Raw genomic sequence first — 17,388 nt, 5'->3', positions numbered from 1 at the left:
CTGTCAGCTGGTGCCATATTGATGTACTCTGTCAATATTGGCTGTTCTCTTTCCATGAGTGCTTACATTTGTAATTTTTTATCTTTCGTGGCTTCTGCTTCTTTTTTGGCTTCTCTTAATTCCTTTTTGGTGATGGCACACTGTTCCTTCCTGCTTGCAATCTATGACAAAAAAAATGGCTACATATAGGATATGACTGGAGCCTAATTTGTCATTGCTGAGGTGCAAAAATACATACAATTAAAAAAATGCTAAACCAAGTTTAAAGATTAATAGAAAAGACCTTTACTGTACACAGCTGACTTACAGAATGAAACATATACAGCGAATTACTCTATAGTAGTGGTGCATTTTATGATCAAATGTTTATTAGAATTTTAATAATAACAATGAGCAGGTTTTCTCATAAAATAAAAAGCCAATAATGATGACAGTAATAATAGTAAATAATACCACCCCACAAAATGTGCCCTGTTGAAAAAGGTAAAATTGCCTGAGCAAAACCTAGGTGGGAATGCAGCTGAGACATCAGGCCCTGCTTGGATAAAATTTATGTTGATAGGAGGAGAGAAAAGCAACAACCACAGGCTATCTGGCTCCACAGACGCTGCACCAGGGCAATATGTGAACCAGATGACCAATTCATGACTGGCGCCAAGATTTCTAGAAGAATATCATTGGGGAAAAACAAAAGCTTGTGAAGATATATATAAAAAAAAAAAACAGACTTCCAGAGATATGCTAGGGATGTCTTTGAAGTTACTGTGTATAAAGATGACAGCCCTTGCTGGATAGAAGATTGGAAAAGAAAAGAGACATTACTGTGAATAATAGTTGAGAAAAAACTAGCAAGAGACAATAAGAAAGCAGAGACTGGGGGAGACTCAAAAACATATGGAAATCAAGGGTAGAGTCATCTAGAAGAACCAATAACAGGGATCATTGGACAGACCCATGGCAAAACACTTTTAGGGAGCAGTTAAGTGTAGTGAACAATTTTAAACCATGTTTTGGATGTTATCATTCTTAGGTGAATATAAAATATTAGTGCAAATAGATTTCCAGGAAAGGAGAAATGTTGAAAGAAGGACCCTCTGACAAACAGAGAACATTTATAAAGGGTAATATGAAGTCTTACACAGACAAGTATATAGAAATGCTACTGGTCTTGAAGAACAGAATAGTAAGTTACAAAAATTGTAAAGCAGATGGGAGAAAAGAGCTGAAGGTTGGGAAGCACTGCAAGCTTTATGAAGAGACTTAGTTGCAAGTAAAAGAAAAAAAAAAACAGTAACATTTCAGGGACTGGAGTGTCTGGAGCCTGGCATTGTTAAATGTTTTACCAACAGGAGATCTACCCAAAGAGGTGAGGAGGAATGAGATGGGATGTCCACCTATCCATAACACAGACTGGGTTGAATTTGGGAGTGTGTGTTGTACCTTTTCAGCCAACAATTTACAAGTTTTAAAGCATTGTGCCATAAAGTTAATATATAGAAGGCTAAAGGCTGATTTATACTTCTGCATTGAGCCTATGCCGTGGCCCATGTAGCTACAACACATTCTGATGTGCACCACCTCAAAAATGTGACTATGCATCATATAGAAGCAAACCCTACACAGACCCATATAGCTATACTTGGCAACTTTGGTAACTATGCATTTTCTGAAACACATTTCCAGTAGACTTCTGCTTTGAAAGTCAGTGAATATAAGATAAAGTGGAAAAAGGAGCAAATACATTCATCTATGGAAGAAAATGTGGAACTAGAGGAGAGAAAACAGTGATCCTGGAGGGCAAAATCTGCCTGCTTTTCAAAGGATCATTCGCTTTACTTGCGTGCTACAAACACCATCAACTAGCATTCAGGAGGTATAAACTGCTTGCAATGTCGTATCATACAGCCTTAAGGGTCTTAAACTGATGGCATGAAGTTTATGTTTTAGTACTGTGCTTATTATGTGTGAAGCCATAATGAATTGCCAGTTAAACTACTCTTTTCTGAAATGAATTCCTGCAAGATATAGCAATTCAAAAGTCCTGCTAGCTTACTTAAAGGGTGGTATGGCACTTGCAGGGGTGCAAGGTTTGACTCAACCCATGGCTAGTGCTGACCTGAGCTCTGCCTCCCTGTAAACCTGAGTAGGGGAAGCATGTCTTGAAAATTGAGGACTTCCCGTTTAGAAAGCTATGCACCATTTTTACAAGTAAATGAGCACGCTGTGGGTAAACTGGTGGCATTCTGCTGTTCATTCATCAAGATCTCATTTTTAAGAAAGTTAATTTTAGAAGACAAGACTGAGAATACTCTATCTAGGATCAGGAAAAATGGGAGCCTGTGTTTAGCAAAAATCATAAATTTGCCTTGAATATGTGAGCTCAAAAAGATTCTGGAGAACACTATTAGCTTTGGCTCATCTTAACATCTGTAACCAACTTTCGCAGAAGCAGTTTCTTCTGTGCTCTTTGGCTTATACTACATTTCATTGAAGACAGCAATGATCCACCTGTGTTTCAATCTATCATAGTCACAAGCAAAATCCATTTAATGTCAAGTTACAATGTATTGAGAGCATTTTAGGGGGTTACAGATGGGGGTGGGGATCTGGGTTAACTCCAGCATAGCAGGCTCAAAAGTAAATTCAGCCCAGCTGTTCAAGAACAACATATCTTGTATGAATCATCCATAATGCTCCAGTCAGCTACATTTATACACTCAAATTAAACAGCTGTTAAAATTACTTTATATTTATATTAAAGATGGAGGTTCATTTTCACAGATTGGCTTATTGTACATACTATATGTAAACAAATCTAATCACATCAATTATCCCACAGGATCACACATGAACATCTCAGATCATCATCTCACTCATACTCTGTTAATACACAACCAATAACTGCAAATATGCCATTATTATTATTACTATGCCTCAGATGTGACTTTCATGCTACCAATATCAAATGCATCAGCTTATGGAATGATATTAAATATGTATGAAATACTGAAGTTAGACAAAAATGTAACAGTAAGATTTGCATGAAAAAAAAAAACCATAAGGGGCCTCATGCATAACGCCGTGTGTAGAATTCACACTATAACATGACACAAGCACAAAAGCTGAAATGTGCTTACGCACAAAAAAATTCAGATGCATAAATCTGTGCGTTTGCCAACTTCCATGTTCTTCCACTACATAAATCCCAGTCAGCGTGAAAAATAACGCTCGTGCACGCGCCTGCTGTCCCACCCCAACTCCTCCCAGAATTACACCTCTTTGAATATGCAAATCAATATAAATAGCCCTTAAGCTCAGCGTTCTGTGAAAAGACAATGGGAAAAGCACGGGGGAAAATAGAAGAATTTCAGTGAATACCAAGTGGAGGCAAGGAAAAATATACTATTTGTTGGTTTAAGCAGTGATATAAACAACAAAAGGAAGTTGATCGAGTGACAGAGTGTAGGAGAAAATCGAAAGCTCAAGTTCACAAAGTCGCACAGTGCCCGAAATAAAAAGTTGTCAGATAGCAAAGTCGCCGTGTAAAGGCGATTCGTAGCCCACCGTCTGAGTGTCATATAAAAGCTTATTAGGGTACAGAGAAAAAAAAAATAGAGACACAGTGGGGGAAAAAAGCATGAAATGTCAACTTTAATCTCAAAATTTCCACTTTAATCACATAGTTTATTTTGTCATTAAAGAAGAATATCATAAACTTCATCTTAAAATTGTTTAATTTATTAGTTTCTCAAATCCCATCGTAAATAAAGTAGCATGTTAAATGCTTTGTTTTGTATTTGATCTTCTATGTGCTGTGTGTGTGTGTGAATCACTATGTGCTTCTTAAACCGGCTTTCTCTTGCTCCGACAGGACACAGGATCCATTACATTTGTGATATTACAGCTCTCTGAATAATTAAAATATTGATATGTATATGTGATATAATTTTCATGATGATAGGAGTTAAAGCATGTTATTAAACATGGGAACACGGTGGCACAGTGATTGTTCATGTCTCACGCAAGATGCTTACTGCGTGACCTTCAAAGAAATACTTTATTGTAGCAGCACTGTCTCTTTCAAATGTACTAACCCCCAATTCCAGTCCTTACTTTTCTTTCCCCAAATACCCAATTGCCACACAATCAGCTCTGTAATAGACGTTAAGCTATTTGTAAGCTTAGAATGCCGATTCTTCAAAACTTTTAAGGAACATCGAAATATCTTCGTAGTATGTGTTTAATTATTCTATCCATCCAGTGTTGCACCAGTCCCAGTAAGAATACAGTGAGAGGCAGGAACAATCCGTGAACAGAGCGCAAGTTCCTAGCTAGCTCTGCGGCACCGTGTCCTCACATGTTTAATTATTAACAATATAGATTACTAGCAAAATACCCACGCTTCGCAGCAGCAAAGTACTGCCTTAAAAGTTTTATTAAGAAGAAATTTAAATCTTTTTAAACTGAGAGAAAATATACCAATAATTATTTGTTAAGGATCTCTTTGTATACTACATTGTGAGTTCGGCCCCCCGGTTGTAATATGACCAAGCTGTGCGCTGAGCTTACTCTAAAGCATGCAACGTACATTTGGCCATGTGAACAGTAATCTTGTTTCAAATCTCACAGCATGGATTGCTGCTGTCATAATCGGTTTGAGTTTCATGGTTTGTTTCAAGTACGACAGTATTTGTAGGACTTGTGTTAAAGAGACATTCGGCATCTGTCAAGCGCTGTAAGTATACAACCAGTTTCATCGATAACTTCACATCCAGCTTTTGACAGTTTAAACATTCATAAACATCAAAGTGCCCACTACTGAAATCGTCACCTGTGAATCTAAGATGTTGAAGAGGCATTGGCGGTTGTCCAAAGGTGTAAAGCGACAACCGAACAATTTAGTGGCAGCCATCAACTCACATGCAGATCCATAGGTGAAGGGCTTAAACATTTCATTCTTATAGTGCTCCTGTGTAGTATAATTATCTCCTGTACCGTCATCAGTCCACACCTTGAACTTGTCCCAGTCATTCAATACATAAGACACAAAGTTCCTCCGGATATTAAGAGTGAGCCTAATATGGCTGTGCAATATGTAACAAAAAGAATGGAAAAGGTAGGTGCCATCTCCGGGCATGGAAACTACTCGGTAAGTGACAGTTCTTTGATCGATGGTGATTACCTCGATAGACATGTTAATGCGGGTATGGTTGGAATGATAAAGGAAATGGGTACCTGAACAATGTAAAGTAAGTCTAAAATACCTACACAATAACTATAATCGTAATAAATGAACAATAAAACAGCGGAGAAGCCGTGGATTAAATAAAAAGGCTGTAGTTAGCAGGGAGACGTGAATCCCGTGGCAAAGCAAGGAAGGGAATGTAGAGACTGGAGCGACGGACGGCCTTATATAGGCAGGCAGCCAACAACATGGGATGTGTTTGGATGGGGGACCCAATGCCGCCTCACATGGTGACCGAGCTGCAGGCTATGGACGTATATATGTACGTAAGTAGGATTCAGTTAGCGTTGGGAACCCGTGTATCTAATTTCTTGAAGATGGGCCCATAAGTAACAAAGACTGTTGAAAAGTTCAATATGGCGGCCGACAGTGGGATCATACCACCAAAATAAGTACCAAATTTCACCCTTCTACCTACACGGGAATTTGGAGAATTAGTGATGAGTCAGTGAGGGCTTTGCCTTTTATTAGTATAGATTTAAATTAAGTTAAAGTTTTATCTGTATAATATAATAAACATATTTTGCTGCATTTCATCTTCAAATGATATCATCAAATGTAAATATGCGTTTTATAAAGTGGCTCATGTTGTGCAATATTATAACTGTAGTGCAAGTTTACAGAGAGGTCATTATACTTACAAGTATAAACAGTTCTACAAGGAGCAATTGATGGACTGATTGAGTGCGTTTATAGTTCTTGGGATGAAACTTGTTCTGAAACACGAGGTCCGTACAGGAAAGGCTTTGAAACATTTGCCGTGTGAAAGCAGTTCAATAGACAGCATGGCTGAGGCAGCGTGTGCTTGATGCTGTATACTGATAAGTCTCTTTCTCAGCTTCTGTAGATTTTTGATTCCCCACTCAGATACAGTGATATAAATACTCCGAGTGGTGCAATGAGAGTAATATGGAAAACACTAATGGGAGCAGCTGAAAGAAGAAAAAGAAGGTGCAGCGAAAGTAACGCTAAAGCAGCTATGGTATTTGGAATATTTTGGCCATTCCGTGGACCATTATATTGTTACAGGTTAATTACAATCAGATGCCTTAAACTAATAAGCAATATGCGGTTAATTTTAGTGTGTTTATAAAGCCACATCAGGGATGTGGATCTGAAAAAGAAAGATAAACCACACAGGAACAGTAGCACTGCTTTGACGCTGTGTGCCGCCAGTTTGCAAAACTGAGCGGAAAACTTATTTACGACAAGGTATGAGCTACCGTGGAAAAGTGTGTGGCTTTACGCCAAGTTTAGGTTTTATACATCGCGATTTGAACGTGGGAATTTCTTATGCAACATTTCTGTGTGTATTGACCGTTTATACATGAGGTCCCAAGGTTACTATAAATCTAGAAGAAATTCATAGCCATGGTGGGACTTGTGTCTATTCTGGCAGCATTAGGAGTAAAGTCAGATACAAACCCTGGATAGAGTACTAGTCCACAATAAGCCAAATAAACTAGCAAGCATGTCTTAGGACAACATGCACCTCTACAGAGTGCTAAGTGCCTCCCAGATTGTAGCCCACACAGTTGCAATTTTGCACTAGGCTTGTACTGATGGAATTGAATTATTTACATTGTCAATGGTCTTTACTTTGCCAATGATTGGAATCACATGACTGAACATGATGTAAATACCCAAACAAGACTAGGAACTTGTATATTGATTTACACTCACCTAAAGGATTATTAGGAACACCATACTAATACGGTGTTTGACCCCCTTTCACCTTCAGAACTCCCTTAATTCTACGTGGCATTGATTCAACAAGGTGCTGAAAGCATTCTTTAGAAATGTTGGCCCATATTGATAGAATAGCATCTTGCAGTTGATGGAGATTTGTGGGATGCACATCCAGGGCACGAAGCTCCCTGTTCCACCACATCCCAAAGATGCTCTATTGGGTTGAGATCTGGTGACGGTGGGGGCCATTTTAGTACAGTGAACTCATTGTCATATTCAAGAAATCAATTTGAAATGATTTGAGCTTTGTGACATGGTGCATTATCCTGCTGGAAGTAGCAATCAGAGGATGGGTACATGGTGGTCATGAAGGGATGGACATGGTCAGAAACAATGCTCAGGTAGCCCGTGGTATTTAAACGATGTCCAATTGGCACTAAGGGGCCTAAAGTGTGCCAAGAAAACATACCCCACACCATTATACCACCACCACCAGCCTGCACAGTGGTAACAAGGCATGATGGATCCATGTTCTCATTCTGTTTACGCCTAATTCTGACTCTACCATTTGAATGTCTCAACAGAAATCGAGACTCATCAGACCCGGCAACATTTTTCCAGTCTTCAACTGTCCAATTTTGGTGAGCTCGTGCAAATTGTAGCCACTTTTTCCTATTTGTAGTGGAGATGAGTGGTTCTCTTCTGCTGTTGTGCGTGTTGTGGCTTCACAAATGCTTTGCTGCATACCTCGGTTGTAACGAGTGGTTATTTCAGTCAAAGTTGCTCTTCTATCAGCTTGAATCAGTCGGCCCATTCTCCTCTGACCTCTAGCATCAACAAGGCATTTTCTCCCACAAGACTGCCGCATACTGGATGTTTTTCCCTTTTCACACCATTCTTTGTAAACCCTAGAAATGGTTGTGCGTGAAAATCCCAGTAACTGAGCAGATTGTGAAATACTCAGACCGGCCTGTCTGGCACCAACCATGCCACGCTCAAAATTGCTTAAATCACCTTTCTTTCCCATTCTGACATTCAGTTTGGAGTTCAGGAGATTGTCTTGACTGGGACCACACCCCTAAATGCATTGAAGCAACTGCCATGTGATTGGTTGATTGGATAATTGCATTAATGAGAAATTGATCAGGTGTTCCTAATAATCCTTTAGGTGAGTGTATATGGATAGGCTACAAAAGTATTGCACACACATTGCATTTGCACTACAAAATTTAAATGCATCTTTAGCAGACAAACAAAAACATGCATTCTCCAAAATGCAAAACAGCAGTCTAACAAATTCCTTTGTCATTGTGTTTAACAACTGAGTTTTGTACACATTTGACCACAACCTGCTGTCATGTTTCTCATTTTTCTGTATTTGAAAGGCTGCCAATTCTTCTGAGATTTTGAAAATACTGTATATACCCATCAAAAACCTTGCTACAGTAGCATTACGGTATCTTGCCAATGTTTCCAGCTTATCCAATCTTTCTATAATAAGCAGAAAACAGTAAGCCATTCGTTTGGGGACTGTGTTGTGCTCTCCAATCAGCTTTGCAGGACACATACATATGACTTCCAACAAAAAAGCAAAGAAATTGTGGGAGGCTTTGAAAGGAGATGTCATGTTTCCTCAATGTGGTGGTGTAAATGATGGGTGGCACATCCCCTTCACTGCCAAAAAAAAAAAACTGACACAGATTATTAGAATGGAAAGAAATACAACTTAATTTTACTCAAGGCTATAACTGATCATCTTCTATATTGGTTTATACACACAAAAACACTGACTGTGAGACTATATTATACAAATACACACATTATACATTATAAATACACATACTTCTGAGCATGCGGCTATTACAACATGTGGTCATCTGGTTTCATTATATTTTACAGAATTGCTGGCTGTCCATTAGGAGTCTATTTTGTATAAAGTAGTACACCATGCACTGATCTTACCTTTGTGTTTAAATTAGTCATGGACTGTTCAAAGGTCTTTGGAGGTGCACGCTGGTGGTTACACAAAATTGCAACCGCACGGTTAGCTCGATTATACGCCAATATCTTTTCAGGGATGCTACTTGACTCTACAAAAAGAAAAAAAAAAGAAGAATTAAGCCTTGGGAAAAACTGCATCTGCAGGCAAAATGTGGCTGACATAAAAAAGATGCCCAAAGGCTATTTTCACAATTACTTGAATAAAAATCTTTAAGCTATCCTAGAACTTTCCTGCCAATTTGTCAGACGAAAGCCTTAAAAGCCTTCTGTTTAAAACTGGGGCTCTGTCAGACAGCTCTAAAGTTTACAACCTATGCTTTACAGTGCATTTGGTTGCTTAAAGTGAGATATACAATCTACTGAACTGTAAAAGATTCAAGAGGAAACCTAGTGTGTTAACATTTTACATCTAATATCAAGCTCACTGACCACGTTGTTCCTACTCCTTCAGAACCTGTCATGTGTCGATTCAGGCTCCATTTTGCAGCACATGATTCAAGACACTGAAAAATTTTAATGTTTCTGTAAAATGACCCATAAGTGTAAACTCTTTTAAAAAAAAAAAAAAAAAAGGAGACTCACTGTCTGTAAGTGCCTGAAGTTGTTCCTGCAGTGTAATGGAAGCATTGTATGTTCGAAAAACTTTTGCAGACAAGCCCGGCATCAAAGATTGGAGGTGCTTATTCAGCAGAGTGGTCTGTAAGAGTGGAGACAGAAGAAAACAAATTATTGAATAATTTAATAATAACAAAACAGCATCACCAGGATTATTGTGATGTCATACAACTTTTATTTCATGTAGGTTTACTTAAATATTTCAGTTTCTTTACAAATTAAAGCTTAAACCATGAAAAATGTGAGTTACAGAAGACTCCATTATAATGGTGCAAAGAAGTGTGGGAGTTGTAAGCTGAAGAGATCTTTTTTTTAAACAAATTTACAGATGACGATAATTTAGGGTGCATATTCACCAGAAACAGCATAAAACACATTATGGGAAGCATAGTGGCTACTATTACTCCACAGGGCACAGGATGCAATTCTCACACTTTCCAGTTAGTTTAACTGGCTGTTCTAAATTAATCCGTTATGAGAGCGTAGCTGTGTCTCCTGAATAGGACACAAGTCCACTACAAAGCTGGTCCTGTCTTCTGCCTCATTTTGCAGTAATAAGCTTTGCCTCTTGGGAATCCTGTAATGGGTGGACTTTCTTCATTGTGAAGAACAATGATGTACCTAAAAAGACGTTTTCATATAATAGTTTCTTAAAATCATTACATGAATGTAATGAGAGCGGGCAGTGTGTCATAGTGGTTTAGGCTTTGGACGTTGCTATTAACACTGTGTGACCATAAGAAAGCCATTTCAACTGCCTATGCTCCAATTCGGGGAAGAAAAAAAAAAAAAAAAGTACCCAATTGCACCTCAAATGTTGGAGTGTCACCTAAAAAAAAAAAACCAAAACAAAAAACAACAAATAAGTAAATGAAGACTCAACTAGCATAAAAGGAAATATTGATACAAGAGGCCTTAAATTTAAACCAATTTTCATTTTGATTATATACATAAACGTGACTTTGAAATGATCAGTTTTGTCTTTTAGTAGAAAATGTTATATAAACAAAAAATGGTGCAATTTTTTGAGCTACACAGACAAATCTTACTATGCACAGAATATTTTTCAGTGGAACAAAGGGAAGAAACAAGCTGTTGCTGCTCACTTCTGTTTACTCCAGAGCTGCTGATCAAAATGCAGTGTGCTCATCTCCTTGTTTGATGTGCCACATGCATTACTGTAAGTGGTACTTGTCAGGCTCATTTAAACCACTGCTCTTATGTTGTCAAAAATTAGTCTGATGGGTAGGTACTAGAGAGCAGGTCAGTGCTTGGGGAAAAGGTGAACAAATGTGTGTTCCTCTTTGAACATTTTCAATTAAAAATAATGAATCCATGCCAAAGAAGCTACTTTTTGCAAAACTAAAGGCAGCTATTTGGTTTTATAAAATGGCAGCAGAAGTACTCAAGTAAAGATTAGGTCATTTTAGGGGGTAAAGTAATAAATGAAAATGTTCCTTAATAAAATGAGAAAATTGGAAAAAAAAGGGGGTTGGGAATATCATCTTTGTCTTCCTGACAGGTTTTTAGACAAACAGCTTTCTAAAAGAGGATTTGCAGGTTCTTCCTATATTTTTTTGTGAAAGCAGCTGTTACAGTAAAACCTCTAGATGGTGCTATAGTATTAGCCCATTTTATTCACCATAATTGCCTCAAGCATGTTCCCAGTATTTTGTTCATAATGTGCCAGCTGAATAGTTTGCTACAATTATTTTAACAAATGCTTTAGAAGCCCTCCGATATTTCCTGATTTATAAGCTCAGAATAGCTTTAACTGTAGGGAGCCTGATATAACTATTTGAACGGCACTGTCAGTATGTTGTCCATTTGTAAAGCATTGGGAGGGTGCTGCAAATGGCTATATCAGTGTGCATCTGCAAATTGTGCTTTATTAAATTGAAGAAAGCAAAAAAAAAAACAACAACACCGCACTGAAAAGTAAGACATTACAATTAGAGTTTTGGCTGTTGAGTCTTTACCACCCTCTTCATTGAAGCATTGGCAGCAGTTCAAAGGGGTTTGGATGGTAAATGGAGAAGAACAAAGTCTGAGGAGATGTAACAAAACACAGAGTAGTAGTTGAATGGACACCTTCTGTAAAATAAGACAACCTTAAAAATGGATGTTTTTTGGTGTAGAAATCACAAAAAATCTCGTGGGTTCACTGTCATTCTAATGAGATGGGGTTCATGACAGGATTGTTTAACATTCTACATGCCTTTATCACCACCAGGTTGGGAGATTTGCTACAGACCCCAGACTAGGACCTAGAAAAGCTAAATTCGATTACTTGTTCAGGAAATCATTTATTTTCTTGTCACTCAAGCTCTGCACATAACCTATAAAAGGAACAATTTGAGGAATATGCCAATGCCATCTCCTGCTCCAGAATTTATTCACCAACTCATCTGTTTCCACTCATCTCTCTTATTTACCATCCATGCACTTTCCTCTGTTTGACCATCTCTCAAAATAAAATACTTCCGTCATTTATTAAAAGCTCTCAACCTTTTTCATTTTACAGACTTGGTTTCATCACTAGCAAAGGGAACAATTGCCATAATAAAGCACAAAGAATTAACAGAGAATAGCATTCTGATATTGCTAAGAATAGAAGAGAAAACAAGGTACCACAAATCAAACTCAGATCCTATATATCCCCCTTTTAATATGTTGTCACCTCTTCAGGTCATTAATCATACCATTCTTATTTTTTCCTATATGTCAGACATCTCTTCACACCCAAGCATTTTTCAGACTAACCATTTTCTGTATCCACCTGTAACTCATTCTGAAAAAATCTCTTTTCTGTAGCTTGCTTAACAATTCATAGCTACCGTACACATTGGGCAATTTTTGTAAAAGTAGGTGTAGCAAAATGTTTCTTTGTGGTCATATCTGGTTCTTCTGGACACACAAAGCAACTGCTTGGCTCATAGTGCTATACAGTTAATTTGCTATAGAAGAAGAAGTTCTGTAATTTATATAGGTGAAATCAAGAGACATCTCTTGGATCACTTTAGGAAAATATATCAGAATCAAAGGCCTTTTCAGTTGTATTTATATATATATATATATATATATATAAAAAAAAAAACTGTACATCTTTGGATTGTCACCCCCATTTTCTCCCAAATGTAATGCATTCATCAAAGACACAAATTAAAAGGTAATTCTTAACCTTCACATTCCTCTGCACTGTGTAGCTGACTCACCTTTGAATTTCAATAGTTTGAATCTCAATTGGCACAGCGGCTTTTTTTGCTGCCAGATTGGTGAAAGAAGCCAGCAAACTGCAGACTTACAACAGATATCCACTGTCACCAGTCTCATTTATCTTGCTCAAGTACACTATAACCTTATCATAACATCTTCAAACCCATTTAATCCAATTCAATTTTCCAGAGCCTATGCCTGCATCAATGGGCACACCGTGATATATATACACTGAGACACAATATGTTACTTACTTTCATTTTGATTTTTAACACAAAAGACCTTAACCTTACTGTTTAGAAAGATTGCCCAATTAGAAATATTTAGACTCGGTTTAAAAACATCAACCTAATACTTTGTCATTTAAAACAGCCACGTATAAATACTGAAAAGTGTCGATGCTCCAATATTTGTGTACAAAAAAAATAACAAAAAGGAGAAACATCAATGGCACTCTGCCAGCCATGAATAATGAAAAATAAAAAATGACTCATGTTTTAACTTAGCATCAGGATTAAAATATAAGACATCAGACTGTAACAACTCACTCAAAAAAATATAAAAGTTAGAATGAGAAGCCACACTGCTCAGTCCTGAACAAATTCTGAGTGAAGTCATTCCAAACTGTATTCACCTTACTGTCCTCACCAGCAAGAAAAGTAACTAATAACTGAATCAAAGTGAAAATAGAGAAGATATTAAGTTACTAAACAAAACTCACATACTGTATACATATATAAAAAAACAAACATTCATACAGTATATACAGACTTACAAGGAACCATAAGCAATGCACAAAACAAGCCATAATTCTCCACAAAACTCCACTACCCATGTACTGTCCACATAAAAATGAATAAAACACAAATACAAAGTTCACAACTAATGCACAAAAAGCTGAGCTCAATTTTGAACAAGTTCACGAAAAAAAGCAGTTTGGTTTTGATTATTGTACTGCCATGAACCGGTCTGTAACTGAAGTGGTTATAATTGGATGATTTAAATAAAATAAAATAAAAAAAAAAGTGGAAATGAAAAGATCTTGCCATGCTTTTTGTGTTGCTGCAGAAATTCATTTGAGTGCTGAACAAAATGATAGTTCAGGTGGCCATCTTATTAATTGATTAAGTTGAAATGTGAAGAAATGGTTGAGGTGAACAACGATAAAAGGAATTGCCTGACATCTGAATGCTTCTGAAGTTGCATTAAACAATTTTGTTTTGCAGATAGTCAGAAAGAATACAGGGGGTTTGAACATGTTTTTTTTCCAATGCAATTTAAATCAAAATTCTGGAATAGATGTTTGAAGAAAAATCAGATGTTCCAGCACCAATAAGGCAACTTGCTCTATGTCAAAGCCATCAGATCACTGACCAATGATAGTTTGTAACATAATGAAAGCCAATCAAACAGAAAACCTCTTTTATGCCACTGAAGGAAAGAACAGAGAAGTCAATCAAGTCGTTTATTGGCAGTGGTGTTCCACCATCTTCGGTCATTTCTCAAGAGTTGGTTACAGTATAAAGATAACCCAGCAGAACAGCACACCATTTTCTGCCTCACTCCGCACTGTCCATGCAACGTGGCCACAAAGAGCTTAAAACAACTCGGCACATCCAATTAAAAACAAGGGGTGAGCTTTTACTGGATGTACCTCGTTGTAAACTGAAATATATACAAAAGAAACATACAGGTATATACAGGTGTACTGTACAATCAAAGACAATAAAGAATGATTTGCAAAGCAATACATAGCAGAGACTATACATTAAACAATGAAGCTTTAAAAGACACTTACAAGGTGAGTGATTTCCACGGATGGATCAAAACAAAGAGAAGTGCGTAGACAGAGGTTCAAATTGCTGCGTACCACAACTAACCAGACCCAGGGGTTCATATACCCTAAAGATACGTATCGGACATGACTGAAACAAGAGATAAAGTGGTGCCTACGTGAGACATATGGTGTGTATTGTATTCAAATGTTTATTATAGGACCTACGTGCTTTACATGAGTTTCATAGACTTTTATAGCACCACTATGAGTGTGGGATGTGACTGACTGGTGTGTTAATAAATGACAAGATGAAGGGGAAGCACAGCTCAACAAATAATAGCTAACAGCTAACATGTGGGGCAGAACACATCATATCACTGTTTAGTTTGCTTACGTACAAAGAACCAGTTTGACTATTTACCTCTAAAATGAACCTAGAACATAAATGATATACTAATACTAAAATATCTACTAATTTGTTATTTAAATAACTGCCAGTTGTTAACAACATGACAAAAATAGTTCAGGTGTATTCCTTTTTCAGCCTTTGAGCATTAAAGATTCAACAATGTTGCCCCAAAGAACAGCAGCAGTGCTAATAGGCCAGTACTTGAATTAGCTTAGTAGGGTTGGCATTAAGAGTCCACTGTCTATTGATAAGCATCATATTAACAAGTTTGTTTATTATCACATAAAAGGAAAAGAATTAAAATTAAATAGCACACAATACCAAATCATATGCATATAGAAGTGCCCTAATGGAACTTCCTTCTGGCCTGAACTTTCACTCTTCAGTTTTTACTTATTTATTTGTTGTCAAAGTGCTTCTTGTATAAGTAGATTGCATTGTCCCCCCTAACCCCCCCCCCATTACCCATCAAGTATTTTGCTGGCGTACAGTGCTGTATAAATACTTAATGTATCTCTTAAAAGGTAAATTCATACCAGTGCCCTTAGTGTTGTTTTTTTATTTTCTTTAATAAACTGAAAAAAATTAGACTACCCATTTCAAGGAGTTATAAGGCCATGCCAAAGATGGTCTCTACAATTAAATACAGCTGCTACATTAAAATGCTTCACTGTTATTTTTGGTAGAAAGATTCTTGGGGAATAAACAGGAACAATGAATCAGCGCTTCCATACTTTCTTTATTTCTTTCTATCTGAGCATTCTAAGGTTACTTTTTGTTTTGTAGACACTCCAGGGCCTGAGTGGATATGGAGGCTGATGCGTAGGTTGTGTACATTTTTGGTTGAGTGCAGATAGATTGAGGTTTCTGAATTTTATGTATTTTGAGAACAAAACACATACTGTATGGGGAAAAAAAAACAAACAAAAAAAAAAACTCAGAAACTCTAAAAATAAATAAATAAATTGTTCAAGCAAGCAGAATACATTTCTTGTCAAGAAATGTATAGATGTTGGATAATAAACCTGGTAATTCTTGAAGTTGATGTGTTACACTGACTTGGTGCCAATTACCTAATTTTAAATTCACATAGTTGACTATGAAGCTAATGAACATTTGTTCTCCCAAAGATGAATGACTGCTCCAGCGACTGTTGAACTGGCACACTTTACAATTGTTAAAATCAGTTTCATAATGCTTAATAACTGCCAGACTATTTATTATTTAGTTTTGATTTGAAAGCATTTTCATAGCTAACTGGTAGCATTTATATCATTACTTATAAAACTTTTTATTCAGATACCTTTTGTTACCAAAGCCACTAATCAAAGTTTGATGTCTTTACTACGTTACTACACATTTTGAAGGAAAAAAAAACAAAAAAAAAAACTAAAAACTGAACAATATAAATAAGAAAATGTGACTGTCAACCTATATAAAATAGAATACCATCTGCAACAGAAGCCTAAACTTTAGATTTCAAATCTTGCAGACATTTAAAACTACTAAAGGGAAGCATATGAGTCTATATTCTCACATTCAGAAGTTTCACACACTTTTTTTTTTTTTTTAGTGCTTACGTTTTCAAAAGCTGAGCACTGAAAGCAGTTACCTGAAGGGCTGCAGTCAACAAATACATAATGTTTTAGAAACAGACAGTGACAGAAATAAAAGTGAAAGTGTAATTTTTTTTGGAAAGTATCTCGATACATGCTCAATAGTCCAGGTAAGGAAATTCTAGAAAGTTGATTCAGTTCATCTGGACACAGTTCTTTTCCAGGGAGATACGTTACATCACTCATCCAAGTGACTTCCTCAGTCTGTATCTGGAATGTAGCACTTTTGATTAACTTTAAGAAACCTAATAACATCCATACACTTAATACTGATTAGGTACAGTATGCACTTGATATGGTGTTGAAAGTCTGCAAATAAAACTTGAATGATAGGAGACTTTTAATGGGACTTTCTTCTTAAAAGACACATGCAAGATGCAACACTACAGTCCCCATTTAGTGGTCTTGATACATTAAAATACTAAACTACAGTGGTCCTGAGGTGGCAGTCCATACCTGTATGATTCTTCTCTCAGCAGTTGATTATAAGCTACTATCTACAATCTGAGGCAAAAGACACAACTAGTTATTTTATATAAGGAGAAAAACTGTACTATTCAGGTTCCTTCCTCCTGTGACAAGATTTTGACAGGAAATTTATATGAATTATATATTGGTATATCCACCAAAAGTTAAAATAAAAAAAAAAAGTTAATCTTTACTTTACTCTCCATCTGTAGAGCAGCCCACACTGTACTGTTTATGTAGAATTCCTGGGTACTGCCAGGTCAGATGGACATGCTGGAAGCAATGACTTTCATGGTCTCCATGTAGGTCATCTCACATGGACCCTGCCTAGTACACTAGTTAGATGTGCTCA

The 17,388-nt window shown here is 36.9% G+C and overlaps 1 protein-coding gene across 3 annotated transcripts in view; it reads right to left on the bottom strand.

Annotated features, from left to right (window-relative positions):
- zgc:173742 (DNA topoisomerase I, mitochondrial) overlaps positions 1–17,388 on the bottom strand; it is a 187,394-nt gene that overhangs the window by 6,232 nt on the left and 163,774 nt on the right. For all 3 annotated transcript variants that reach the window (XM_039763499.1, XM_039763501.1, XM_039763502.1), the window contains exons 17-19: positions 9,518–9,632; positions 8,897–9,024; positions 67–161 (exon numbers count right to left, since the gene is read on the bottom strand). In XM_039763499.1, coding sequence (XP_039619433.1) covers positions 67–161; positions 8,897–9,024; positions 9,518–9,632 — 338 coding nt within the window. The remainder of the gene's footprint in view (positions 1–66; positions 162–8,896; positions 9,025–9,517; positions 9,633–17,388) is intronic.

Source organism: Polypterus senegalus, chromosome 9 (assembly GCF_016835505.1).
Source record: "Polypterus senegalus isolate Bchr_013 chromosome 9, ASM1683550v1, whole genome shotgun sequence".
Classification (NCBI taxonomy): Eukaryota; Metazoa; Chordata; class Cladistia; order Polypteriformes; family Polypteridae; genus Polypterus; species Polypterus senegalus.
This window is presented reverse-complemented; position numbering and strand designations above follow the sequence as displayed.